The sequence below is a fragment of the Mastigoproctus giganteus genome, chromosome 5 (genome assembly GCF_048544385.1).
Source record: "Mastigoproctus giganteus isolate SK-2022 chromosome 5, ASM4854438v1, whole genome shotgun sequence".
Classification (NCBI taxonomy): Eukaryota; Metazoa; Arthropoda; class Arachnida; order Uropygi; family Thelyphonidae; genus Mastigoproctus; species Mastigoproctus giganteus.
In genome coordinates this window covers 181676772-181691477 of record NC_143579.1, presented here as the reverse complement: position 1 = coordinate 181691477, position 14706 = coordinate 181676772, and the positions used below count along the sequence as shown (strand labels likewise).

The 14706-nt window shown below is 38.7% G+C and overlaps 1 protein-coding gene across 1 annotated transcript in view; it reads right to left on the bottom strand.

Moving 5' to 3' along the window:
* Positions 1–14706, bottom strand: part of LOC150085895 (immunomodulatory peroxidase-like) — a 312395-nt gene that overhangs the window by 237383 nt on the left and 60306 nt on the right. The window contains exon 6 of the mRNA XM_090374732.1: positions 7905–8075. Within this exon, the coding sequence (XP_090230858.1) occupies positions 7905–8075 (171 nt within the window). The remainder of the gene's footprint in view (positions 1–7904; positions 8076–14706) is intronic.

Below are 14706 nucleotides of genomic sequence, written 5' to 3'. Positions count from 1 at the left end.
GTATAAGAATTTGCAGATAAAGGAACCACTAAGTGGCACTGCCACCTTGTGGTCACTGCCACTAAGTGGCAAGGACCATAGTGTACTAATGTAGAATTTACTTAAATATATAATTAAGATCAGGGGTAAAGGAAAGGGTTTTTGCTTCCGTAAAGGTAACTACAGTGGTCGCAGACAGATTTTAAATTCTGTAGAGTGGGATAAACTGATGATGTTACCAACGGCAAACTCTAAGTGGGAAGCATTCAAGGAATTAATCGTGGAAGCTACTAAACGTTTCATATCTATTAAGAAATATTGTTCAAGGTTTAGGCCTAAATGGTTGTCAAATGAACTAATGAGACTCGTGGTAGAGAGAAAAATGCATGGGATGCATATAAATTATCAGGCGACACAGAAGCCTATGGCAGATATAAGCTAGTCTGTAATCAAATCACAAAGGAGGTTAGGCAGGCGAAGGCAGATTACGAGAAATCTTTGGCAAAGGATGCTAAGAAAAACAGCAAGGATTTCTTTACTTATATAAACTCTAAAAGGAAGGGGGATGTATCAGTTTGGTCCACTTGATATCGATGGTTCGACTGTTGATGATCCTCAGATAACAAACAAACTGAATGAGTATTGTGCATCTATATTCACACATGAACAGTTATCAAGGATTGAAAATGCCAGAAGGTTATCAAATTGTAGCAGGGTGATGATTTTGTTATATCTGAGAGCAAAGTGGATGAGAAATTGTTGAAGTTAAACATAAGAAAGGCACCTTGGATGGATGGGAACTATCCAGTTATATTAAAGGAGGCGGCAAAGGAAATAAACAAACCCTTAGCCATAATTATGAGAGCTTCCTTGGACTCAGGGGAGGTCCCCATGAACTGGAGATGTGCAAATGTATCCCCAATTCACTAAGGAGGACGAAGGGTGACACGAATAATTAGAGACCAGTTAGTTTAACTTCTGGTCCAGGTAAAATAATGGAATCACTGATTAAATATGCATTGCAGGATCATCTAGAGAAGACTTCAGCAATAATTCGGACACAGCATGGGTTTGTTAAGGGAAAGCCTTTTCTGACAAATTTGATTGGATATTATGATGTGGTTACAATGGAACTGGATGCAAAAAATAATACTGATATCATATGCTTGAATTTCAGGAAAGCTTTTGACACTGTTGCGCATGGGAGACTACTGTACAAATTGGAGCAGAATGGTATTAAGGGTAAATTGCTACAATGGATAAAAGGATGGTTAAGTGGGAGAAGACAGAGGGTGGTAATTAATGGGCGATGCTCTTCGTGGACTAATGTTAATAGTGGAGTCACGCAGGGTTCGGTGTTGGGTCCACTGTTGCTTTGTGTATTTATCAATCATATTGATGAAGGTATATCAGGCTTAGTGTTGAAGTTTGCAGATGATACAAAGGTTGGCAGGGTTGTTAATGACAGTAATGGCAGTGTGTTACTGCAACAGGATCTAGAAAATTTGGGAAGATAGGCTGAGAAATAGCAACTGAAGTTTAACATTGACAAATGCAAAGTACTGCATATGGGTAGACGTAACCCCAGAGGAACGTACCAACTGTGTGGTACTGCACCTAGGGTGGTAGAAAATGAAAAAGACCTGCGAGTAATTGTGCAGTCAGATATGAAGTTTTCTGAGCAATGCAGACAGGCGGCCAGAGCAGGTCATAGGGTTCTGTCAATGATATACAGGAATTTTGCTAGCAAAGAAAAATGAGGTGTTTGTCCATCTGTATAAGGCAATGGTCAGGCCACGCCTTGACGTGCAGATCTGGATTCCTCATTTTAGGAAGGATGTAGATTTGCTTGAGCGTGTACAGAGAAGGGCAACAAGATTGATGAGGGGAATAAAGGGATCCTCTTACCAAGAGAGGCTTAAGTTCTGCATATTGCAGCGGCTGGAGACTAGGCACCTGCGAGTTGATCTGATTGAGGTGTATAAGGTCTTGAATGGGTTGAGCACGCTGAATGTTGATGGGATTCTTCCACTTGCTCAGATTACGAACCTAAGGGGGTTATAAATTCAAAGTCAGCTGTAGAATAGATGTGCGGAAATTTGCCTTTAGCCAGCGGGTGGTTAATTGCTGGAACAAACTTCCATCTGTTGTTGTGGAAGTTGATAGGTTGAATAAATTTAAGGAGGAACTGGTTGTGTGAATTTTTTTTTTTTTTTTTTTTTGGCTGATGCCACATAAGCTCATATGCTTGCTTTTTTGCATCACATGCCACGATTACTATTACTATCCTCCTTGGCTAGATCATGTCCTGTTCCAGAAATCTGCAAACATTTCAGAAGTTGCACATTTTTAAGGCTGTGATGCATTGGAGAATCGCTCCCTTTTTTCGTTGCCGAGTCACAGCACTCCTGCTACTTTATGCACGGTGCTTTGCTGCTCTACTCTGGGGTATGTTTTCTGTTTAAATATGATTTAATTAATTAACAAAAGAAAATTAATAAAGTTAATAAATTTAATTTACAATACTGCGATAAGCTAATGCAGTGGTAAGTATTACGCTATCTAGTTCTTACGTTATACCTTACTCTATCGCGTTCGAGATTGTACGCTATACCGTAATGATCACAATGTCAAATTAGCTGTATCCTTATCTAAATACAAAAGATATATGCCCAGCAAGTGATTAAAACTTTTCAAATTACTTATTTATCACAATTAAAGCCTTAATATTCTTCTGCACTACTTGTTACGTGCTACGATCTTTGCGCCAAAAACCGATACAATAGCGGTACGTGTAGTACCGCTTTTGTAGATTTTAGATTTTTCTAAAGCTCAATTTTAAACTTATTCAACAGAATCTAATGCGGTTTTTTTAGCAGTTAAATATATAAATTTTCTTTTTATTATAATGAAATAGCTGTAAACTGAGGCCATTATATTTTTGCCAAAGTTAAAATCTCCATCCTTTTAACCACTAATACATATTCACAAGGAACACCAGTTATTTTTGATTCTGTCATTAAGTGGACTGGAATCTGGATCTTTAGTTGTCATGCCTTTAAAAGGAGCCTCTAAATTTATAATTTTAAACCAATGCTGAATAATTGCTATCAGTTTAGCAGTATCTACTCACGCAATTCAATTGGCATGCTTCAGCCCAAATTCCTTAAGTGCAAGAACATTACTGTCATTAAAATTTTGAAAGCCAATGATCATTTTTGCCTTATATTGAGGACTGACGTAGCCGATTGGTCAGGAGTGCAGTGGCGTGCGTTCTCTGAGCGGACTGGGGTTCAAGTCCGTGACTGCTAAATACGATTAATGTTTGTATTGATAATTTATTGTAAACTCCTTTGGACTGATACTTGTGCCGGAGTATAAACGAGAACATTACTAGGATATAAGCTCTTTGCATTTAAGGTTCAACTGTATTTTCAATTTTTTTTTTTTTTAGATTATACACATGTTGCAGATGATTAAAATTAGCATACTATAAATTATTTAAGGGCTAAGGCCTCATGCTACGAGGTAGAATGACTAACATGTAGGTTAGTGCAAAAGCATTATTTAAACGTAGCTATCTACCAAAGTAGTTAAATTAATTAATTAAATAGGCATCGTTTTGGTTATATCTCATATTATGAAAACCTTAACAACGAGTTGCCATGGTATTGTACTACCTCGAATAAATAACCCTTCACCAGTAGAGAAGACTACTGTTATTTATTCTCAGCGGATACCACCACCCAGACGGCACCGTTTGAAATATGGTATGGAATAAAGATCTCTGCTATCCTTATACTATCCCTATTAGACTTAGGAAAGCAAAAAAGATGTAGGAAGGTTATAGTAGGAGAGGTAGAAGGAGGAAATGCCGTAGAAGGAAGAAAGGGACAGTTACTCCTTCAACTCACACTACTCAAAAGCTCATAAATTCCTCGAATAGGCAACGCTTCCCCAGTAAAGAAGATTGTTGTTACCTATTCTCGGAAACTCAGTGGCCATCAGGACCCCCAGACGGCACCGTTTCAAAGCTTGTTCACTTCTCTTCGGTGGGTGGGCAGGTACCCTGGTGTTGAAATAGTGACAACCCAGTTATGAAGTATAACTTCGCAATATGAGAGATGCCTGATGGTGTGCAGTGATATATACTATTAATTATTTAAAGGCAAAGGCCTCATGCTACGAGGTAGATGTTACTCATTCTACCTCGATGTTAGTCATTCTACCTCGATGTTAGTCATTCTACCTCGTAGCATGAGGCCTTTGCCCTTAAATAATTTATAGTATATATCACTGCACACCATCAGGCATCTCTCATATTGCGAAGTTATACTTCATAACTGGGTTGGCGCCTCCGTAGGCAGGTGGGAAGGAGCAGCAGTGCGTAGCACACGCTTCTTGATTAATCGGGGTTCGAGCCCGTCACCACCAAATACGGAGGATGCGGAAAGGTCAGGGAATGACCAACACATATCATGGAGCAATATGGCCTTAGTTGCTAATGCTCCTAAAAACCAAATAACAAACAACAAAACAAACCAACAAGCTTTGAAATGGTACCGTCTGTTTGGTGGTATCCGCTGAGAAAAAATAACAGTAGTCTTCTCCACTGGTAAAGTGTTATTTATTCAAGGTAGTACAATACCATGGCAACTCGTTGTGAAGGCATTCACAATATGAGATATAACCAAAATGATGCTAATTTAATTAATTAATTTAACTACTTTGGTTGATGGCTAAGTTAAAATGATGCTTTTGCACTAACCTACGTGTTAAATTAGCATATTATTTCAGAGTCAGGAAAATTAAAACATTTACCTTGTTTAAGGTTAATCCGGTAATTTCTTACACATTTTAATATGTATACTGGATCAAACAATAAGTACAGTGCAGTTTCATTATCACATGGACTTACAACTGCAGAATTGAGAGAAGGATGCTTTTGAAACTTTGAACACTGAGCTATTAACTGTATTGTTGTCTGTAACAAAACACTTATGAGGTGTATAAAGCCTTGAATGGTTTGAGCATGCTCAATGCAGATGGGATTCTTCCTCTTGCTCAGTATAATCGCCTGAGAGGGCATAAATTCAAATTGAGGAAAGACAGATGTAGGATAGATGTGCGGAAGTTTGCCTTTAGCCAGCGGGCAGTTGATTGCTTGAACAAACTTCCATCTGTCGTTGTAGAAGTTCATAGCTTAAATAGATTCAAGGCAGAACTTGACAAACATTTGGAGCGAGTGGATAGGTGAAATGAGTGTTTTTTTTTTTTTTTTTTTTTTTGGCTGATGCTATATAAGCTTGCTTTCTTGCATTATGTGCCTATGCTATCATTGCAGTCCATTCACTTAAATGTTTTAACAAATTAGTATATCATGGCGATATATTAATTTATTTAAAACATGCTGTCTTGGCTGGATCATTAACATTAATACTCACACCAAATAACTAGCTTTAAATGTTAAAGTATAATCTAAATAGATTTAATCATTAGAGCGAAACAATTTTCTCATTATCTTTTAGAAAACCTTTTTTTTTTAAATACTGTGACCGTACCTCAAAATTATCTCCAATGACAATTAATATTTTAGTAATCTTTTGCAATGTTCTTTGGTGGGGAAGTGTGAGAAATTTTTCTTCTCTATTTGCTTTATATGTTGAGGTCGATAACATGTACAGTTTAAAAATAGAAAGATAAGTGTCAGAGGAAAATCTTGTTAACATTTTTGGTGTTTCTGTCGTCTGCAATTGTTCCACAAGAAATTCTAGCTTTCTCTCATCAGCATTGTCTGTCTAACTGTGCTTTTAAATCACTAGAGTTCTTCATAGCAAGTTCTATGCTTGTAATTGCATGTGCTGCACAGATGTTACTGCAAATTGTAAGCAAAACTTCAGTATCTTTTTAAAATGGACATTCAAACCCCCTCCAAGTGCATTTTTGATAGTTTATTTTCTCATATAAATACAGAAAATTCTAAACATAGAGAAACAACAAGAATTCCACAAATCATTAGATATTTCTTATTAATTATTTTCATAATTATTAAATCATTATTATCAAAAACATGACAAAGAAAAATCACTATTTTGCAGGTAGGATACAATATCATTAAGAGAAGAAATATTTAAGGCATCAATTTGTTCAACATAAGTAACCATACTTTGTTTAATGGTACAAGTCAGTTGCTGTTTGCTCCACATGTGCCATCTTTTTATTCTTGATTAAATGTGGTGCAATTTCTAAAATTATTGTAGGATATACATTAGCAATGTGTTTTGGCCTGTCTCTTTTAACAACTATTGACTTACCCATATTATCTACAACTATCTTCCATGTTTACAAACTCGTTTGAGAAATGATGAATGCACACACCACTTATTTTTAAGTTCTCCATTATTTGGGAAACGAAATACACTCAAATAAGGTTTTTGTAATCAGGAGTGCATCCAGGCATGATTGTGCCTGGACGATTCCTGGATCAGAAGTGCATCCTGGATGAAAGCACATCCAGGCACTTTAACATGATTTTTTTTTTCAAATACAGTACTACTCACACGAAATACATGTTAAATTAGGCTTAATAACTTACTTCTCAGTTTCACGTATCAATTGTGCAGGCAGATATGAAATTTTCTGAGCAGTGCAGAGAGGCGGCCAGAGCAGGTCATAGGGTCTTGTCAATGATATACAGGAATTTCGCTAGTAGGGAAAAGGAGATGATTATCCTATAAGGCAATGGTCAGGCCACGCCTTGAGTACTTCGTACAGGTCTAGAGGCCTCATTTTAGGAAGGCTGTAGAGTTGCTAGAAAGAGTACAGAGAAGAGCAACAAGGTTGTTGAGGGGAATGAAGGGATCCTCTTACCAAGAGAGGATCAAGTTCTGCAAATTGCAGTGTTTGGAGACTAGGCACCTGCAAGGTGATCTGATTAAGGTGTATAAGGTTTTAATGGTTTGAGTAGTCTCAGTGCTGATGGGATTCTTTCTTTCTCAGATTACGAACCTGGGGGGACATATATTCAAATTGAGGAGAGACAGTTGTAGAATAGATGTGTGGAAATTTGCCATTAGCCAGTGGGTAGTTGATTGCTGGAACAAACTTTCATTTGTCGTTGTAAGTTGATAGCTTAATTTTTTTTTTTTTGACTGATGCTGTATAAGCTTGCTTTATTGCATCATATGCCTATGCTAATTAAATAAAATTAATCTACCATTCATTACTATTTAACTACATCAATATCAAAGTTCAATATGATGTTGGAATGCGTACTCTTCCAAATTAAGATTCCACTACTAAAACTAATTCAAGTTTAAATTTGATCAAGAAGCACTATTTAAATGTCTACACCAGCTATGTTAGCCTCTTACAATGACATCAGAAGTGGCGGCACTCTCTTCGTTGCAAGGCCTGGACTCTAGTTAGCCATGGTTGAGGCCACGAAGATTTTTAGCAGCTCTGATCATCCCCAACATGCATACTCTTTTGTGAACGCTCCAAGCTTAAAATTGTTTCTATGCTGTAAATTTTCCTAGTCAATATTTATATAAAATATCAGTATTACATGAGGGCTCTCTTGAATAGCTCACCAAACCTTCAGGGATTCAGGGACTATAAATGGAAATGTTGGTTTAAAAAATATATTTATTTATGTTTTCAACCATAACAATTCCTATTTTGAGGTTCAATTTACCTTAATGTTTCATATGAATGATGATTATCAATGAATAAGGAGTGGTATCAATTTAAATTTTGTTATCCACTGTATTTTTATAATTATAGTGGATATTAAATCAATTAATTAAATCAAACGGGTAATAACCTTATCTGTTTATCTGCTGCTGCCTTATTTCTTTTTTATGATATACGTATAGAATATTATTTAGAAGAGATAAAAAAAAAAAAAGAAACCAGATGCTTACCGAGCTTTGGAGATGTGCATCCTGAGGGACTGAAAGAAAAAGCTGATGATCTAACAAAGTCCATACAGTATCCTTCATGGAAAAAAGGATCCATGTTACCAACGATGATAGGTAGGCACTCGGGATGTCGACTTTGTGACCCACAACACCTAGGCACTGAAGAAAAAGAACCTATTCACAAAGGATTCAAACACTATTTTAAATCTTTTAAAAATCTTAAATTGTCAGTCTTTATAGTTTCCTGATATCATGACTTTGTACATATAATAATAAAAACAACCGAATCTTCGATGAGGACCAAAGAGGCTTCTACAAGAAACTGGGAGAAGATGAGAAAACAGGAAACGGACCATCCGAGAAGAAGACGTTGGAGTTCTGGGGAACTATCTGGAGCAGTGAAGTAAGACATAACAGCCATGGATAGAAGTAGAACAGAAGAAAACCAAAGACGTACAAGAGATTAGAGTGGGAGATTCGAGAAGAAGTAAAACAGTCGATCAAATACACCCACAACTGGCGAACCCTAGGAATTGATAACATTCACAACTACTGGTACAAGAAGTTCACTTGCAGACACAAGCACCTAGCAGAGAAGTTCACTTGCAGACACAAGCACCTAGCAGAGAAGTTCACTTGAATGATAAGGCACCCGGAGACAATCCCGAAGTTTTTCACTGAAGGAATCACATATCTGAATCCTAAAGACGAAGATACAAGAAACCCGGCGAAATACAGGCCAATCACCTGCCTCCCAACGATGTATAAGATCCTGACCAGCATAACCAAGAAGATATCAGACCACTTAGAGAATCAGAACATAATGGCCGAACAGCAGAAAGGATGCAAGCGGAGGAGCAAAGGATGTAAGGAGTAGTTAACCATAGATGCCGCAGTTATGGAGCAAGCCTACAAGAATCACTGCAACCTATACACGGCCTACATCGATTACTGCATGGCCTTCGACTCCGTACCTCATAGCTGGCTAATAGAGACCATGAAGATCTACAAGGTCAATCCGAAATGGAGTACCACCATTAAGGTCGAGAACATCACAACCAGACCAATCCCCATCAGAAGAGGAATCTTTCAGGAAGATGCTCTGGGCCCACTGTGGTTCTGTCTAGCACTCAACCCGCTATCGACCATGCTTAACGGCAGAAAGTATGGATATAACCCCAAAGAAGGAAGAAAGAACCTGTACACCCTCACAAACCTGATGTATATGGATGACATCAAGCTCTACGCGGCAACCGAGAAGCAACTCCAGTAACTACTCTGGATCACCGAAGAATTCAGCAAGGACATCAGGATGGAATTTGGTGTAGACAAATGCAAGACCCAAAGCAGGGAAAATTATTTGGCCGAAACGACTAGCTGCTGACTGGTAAAAAGATCGAAGCTATGACAGAAGGGGAGACCTACAAACACTTAGGGATGATGAAGGCTCATCAGTTAGAGCACAAGGAAATCAAGAAGTGCCTGACAGAAAAATAACATCAGAGGCTCAGAAGCCTGCTGAAAGCGAAATTGAAAGGAGGGAACACAGTTAAAGCCATAAACACCTCTGCAGCTCCAGTACTAACATACTCCTTTAGGATCATACATTGGACAACACGGAGCTAGAGAATATCATGCGAAGGACAATGATGACCACAAGCTACCAACGCCACCCGACATCAGCAGTGAAGAGACTAACAATAGCTCAGAAAGAGGAAGGAAGGGGCCTAATACACCTGATAGAGCAAGAGAAAACAATGATAGTTAACCTGAAGGATAACTTCGAGAACAACACAGCACCACTTCACCAGGCCATAGAGAAGATAGATAAGTGGAATATCCCACTCAACCTAAGCGAGGGGCCCTCTCCCGCCCAGACGGCACAAGAAACGAAGATAGAAAAATGAGCAAAGACACTCCATGGCAGACACTACAATGACCTCCATCAAGATCACATAGAAAAAATTGCTTCCAATGCATGGCTCATGAGTGGGAAGCTCCTCCCCGAGACGGAAGAATTCATGCTCGCCATCCAAGACGAGGCAATCAACAACAGAAACTACAGAAAATACACAGCCAAGGAGCCTGGAGTGTCCGATGACATATGTCGACAATGCCACCTAGCCTCAGAAACGATCAAACACATCACTGCGGGATGCAAGATGATCACCCAGACCGAGAACACTCGTAGAAACGACCAGGTAGCCAGAATAATACATCAGAAGCTAGCAAGGAAATACCAGTCGATCAAATAAAATGTACCATATTACAAGTACGATCCCCAGGCAGTACTAGAGTCCCCAACCCACAAGCTGTACTGGGACCGCGCCATAATGTTTAAGAACAATCCCTCACAACAATCCGGGCATAATCCTTGTGGACAAGAAGGAAAAGGCTACCTATCTGATTAACATAGCGGTACCCAACACTGGCAACCTCCAGAAAACCCATGAGGAAAAAATTAGGAAGTACACGAACCTAAAACAGGAGATCAAAGAGATGTGGCGGATATGCAACAAGTAACGACCATCCTAATCATCGTGTCAACCACCGGTATGGTGCCAAAGACCCTACATAACAGCCTAGCAGCAATAGGTCTCCCAGCGAACACCTACAAGGAACCCCAGAAAGTCGCAATCCTGAACACTTGTAAGATAGTCAGAGAGTTCCTCGAACGAACAGTAACACCAGACATAACAACAACCACCACCCTGCGTAATTGGTAACAATACCCGTCACGAGGTGGAACCTCCAATCAGGGAGAAATAACATAAGAGCAATAATAATAATAATAAAAGACTACATAGATAAAATGGCTTCCAATGCATTGCTCACAAGCTGGATTCTCTTCATCGAGACTGAAGGATTTATGCTTGCCATCCAAAGCCATGTAATCAACAAAAGGAACTATAGAAAATGCATCGCAAAGGACCGTCAGCATTGTGAAGACCTCAGAGAGCTACTAATAACAAGGTTGAGATACCTCCCAAAAGGACCGGAGCCCCACTTCCTGGACTCTGAGGAGGAATATAGGGCGCTCTCCCGGTATGCGCAAAAACTATTCACCAGAAGAAAAACACTAATAGCTATCTACAGCAACGTACATAGAGATTGACAAAAATCGCCGCCAAATGTGACAGAAAACTGAAACCCGCAGGGGACCAGTACTTGGACAAGAAGAGGTGTTGATCACACGGAAAAGAAAAGCAAGGACGGAGCTCGCCCCATGTGTGACAAAACCGAACAGAACACAGCACAGAGAGTAGAGAACAGACTAAACGCAGCACAGCTACAAACAGCCTGATGGCGATCTGAAGAGGGCACCCTAGCCCTCTTCACCTATTATTCCCACTTCCTTGGGGGGAGGGGACGTTTTATGTTCCCTTTCCTCCACCCCCAAACTTCTACTCTGGTGGGGCATGGGCATTCCCCACTGAAAACTGAGGCTATCTACTCTATTGGCCCCATATTTCTCTCTTTCCTCCCCAATCTTCGGTCTCCCTCCTCTCTCTACCTTCATCATAGCGAAAGCCCCCACACATCACAAACTTAATATGATAAAATTACCTTACGCCCAAAACTCGGCCTAGCAAACCAAAGCGATATTACCCCTACGATAGCACAGATTTTTTATTTATTTATTTATTATTATTATTTTTTTTATTTATTTATTTATTATTATTATTTTTTATTTATTATTATTTTTATTTATTTATTATTTTTTTTTTTAGGTCCTAGCCACCGAAATCCTAGGAAGTTAAGTGGCAGGACCTGCCAGAGTGAATCTACAGCTACTATGTTCCTGGTCTGCCTCCACGAGGCATAAGTGGGACAACGTTGGGCCTCAATAGGAGTCCAACGGCTAAATGACCAGATGAACAACGGTACAGAACACTACACATGAACAATTCCCACACACTTTTAAATCTCTGGCATTTCCCAGTGAACTGGTTTACCACAATGAAAGCAACGCGGAGATGGGGGAAACCCCTGGTGCCGTATGACAACAACACACAATTACACTTACCTCTAGGACAGTAAGAGTTCCTCAACCAACAAGAATAATGATAATAATAGTAACCGGACACAATCAACCACCCAATGCACTTGATGCCAGTACCCGTCACGGGGCGGAAAAAATCCCATAAAAGGAGAAAGTTTTATAGTAATAACAATAGGAGATTCATGAGGAAGAAGTTCAATATCCGATCAGTTAGTCCCACAACTCGGTCTGCGCGCGTTGTACAGTGGTATCGTCACCGTCCTCCTCACACCGGATGGAAGAGGGCCGCGTTCGAATCCCATCAATGACGCGAGGAACTTTAGTGGGTTTTTTTTCGCTCCGTGGCTGAGTTAGTCGGTCTCAGGCGTAGATAGCAAGGTTCCCCTCCCTCCCCCGGAAACTGGGGTTTTTTCGTCCAGCAAATAGGCAAATCGACCAGAAAAACACACGCAATTTAGAGACAAATAAATATATGGGTAGATGTAATCTACAGCGGACCCTAATATCATAATTTTTAATTTTTCTCAAGTCCCACAACTCGGGAACCCCAGAAATAGATAACATTCGCGTTTACTGGAACAAGAAGTTAAGAAGTACACAAAAACACCTAGAGAAATCGAAATGGAGAAATCGAAATGGAGGACCACCATCAAGGTGGTCCTCCATTTCGATTTCTCCACTTCATGAAGAAATCCATTCCCATTAGGAGAAGAATCTTCCAGGGATATGCTCTGAGTCCACTGAGTCTAGCACTCAACCCGCAATCCACCATGTTTAATACCTGCAAGTTCGGATGTATCCTTAAAGAAGGGAAGAATAATCTGTACTCTCTCAAATCTAATGTTTATGGACAACAAGATCTATGCGGCAACTGAGAAACAACTCCAACAGGTGTTCCGGATCACTGGAGTGTTCAGCACCGACATCTCGATGGAATTCGAACTAGAAAAATTCAAGAATCACAGACTGCATCAGAGAAAACCAGTCGGTCGAAACTACCAGCTGAAGAACCGTAAAGAGATCAAAGCTATGACAGAGGGTGAGACTTATAAATACTTGGGGATGATCAAGCTCAACAGACAGAAGACAAGGGATTAAGGCCTGCCAACCCGAGAAATACCATCAGAGACTCAGAAGCCTGCTAAAAGCAAAGCTAAATGAAGGAAACACAGTTAAAGCCATAAACACCTACGCAGTTCTAGTACTAACGTACTCCTTCGGAATTATAGGGTGGACTAATAACCAACTGGAGAGATCATGAGAAGCACCAGGAAAATAACGAGGAAGAGTCGCCAACACTATCCTAAGGCGGCTGTCGAGAGACTGATCATAGCCTGGAAAGAAGGAGGAAAAAGGGGTTTATTTTTAGCCATATAATGCAAGGAAGCCTGAGCCAAAAAAAAAAAATTCTGAGTTACCCAGAGAAACAGAGAGAGAGAAAACAAGAGTCAGAAGTAGAAGGGAATCACCAAGAAAGAGAAGAATGATTATACCTAGTTCAGGACCCTGGCCCAGGGCCGGCCCGAACAAAAGCGGGGCCCGGTGCAAAGTCGACTTGCGGGGCCTTGATATAAATTCGTACAACAAAATAATTTATTGCATTTTGATATTTATTACATTGCACAAATTGGTTTAGTAAAGATTACATGAAAATGATAAATAATTAAATTATTTTAATAAACTTAACATTTCAATCACAAAAAAATCTTTAATAAATCAAATAAAAAAAATAATTGCTTGATATACTTATAAAGTACAATTTGGTATGCGACTTAATCGAATAAGGTCACAATATGCGATTTTTGTTTCATTTTCTTACATGTTTTATAGCAAATTCATTGATAATATCATCATAATTTAGTTTTTTGGCTATTTCGGATTCAATAGATAAAATGGCCAAGGAGGTAAATCGTTCTTGACTAATGCTAGATCTCAAGTAATTTTTTATTATTTTCAATCTTGAGAAAGATCTTTCTGCAGATGCGACGGTAATTGGTAAGATTAATATAATTTTCAGAACAGTAACAAAATTTGGATACAATTCAAATAAATTATATTTCAGTAAATATTGTAATATTTGTAATATTGTGATCCTGGAAGGCAAAACTCGACGACAAATTTTGATTTCATTATATAAATCAATGCAATCAATATCGTCTTGCAAGGTAGCATTTAAGTCTTTGCAACATTTAAGAAGATCGTTTTCAGTCAGTTTTTGAATATTATCCGAATTATATAAAAAACATATGATGTTTCATGTTGGTGATAAATTTCGAATCTTTTCTTAAAAGAAATAATCGCACTATCGATTATGACTAGAAAATATTGAATTCTGAAATATTCTTCGCCTGATGAAATAGACTGATCGGTTCCTTCATAACAAAATTGCTTTGTTTTTCGTCCAGTTCTTTGATTCTTAAATTCAGATGTCACTTGTAACTCTTCAGCTATTTCCTTTGCAGTTATTAAAGAAGATTTAAATCCCGATTCATGATACTGTTCAAAAAATTTTAAAAGGCCTTTTAAATATGAATTTGCAGTACCGATATCTATATTTGAATTTTGAAATGTCTTGCTCACAATATTTACTTCATTCAGTATGTCATACAAAATGACCAAACTTAATAAAAATTCAAATGAAGTAAGTTTATTTTCGATTGATTGGATTTCGGATTTCGTTTTCATGTCACTGGTTTGTTCATAAAGGTATTTCAAAGCTAGAGAAAATTGTGGTGGTATCTCACAGATTTCACACTTTCGAGGCGACATTCCCACCTCGTTGCTGACAGTGATTTTGGAGTA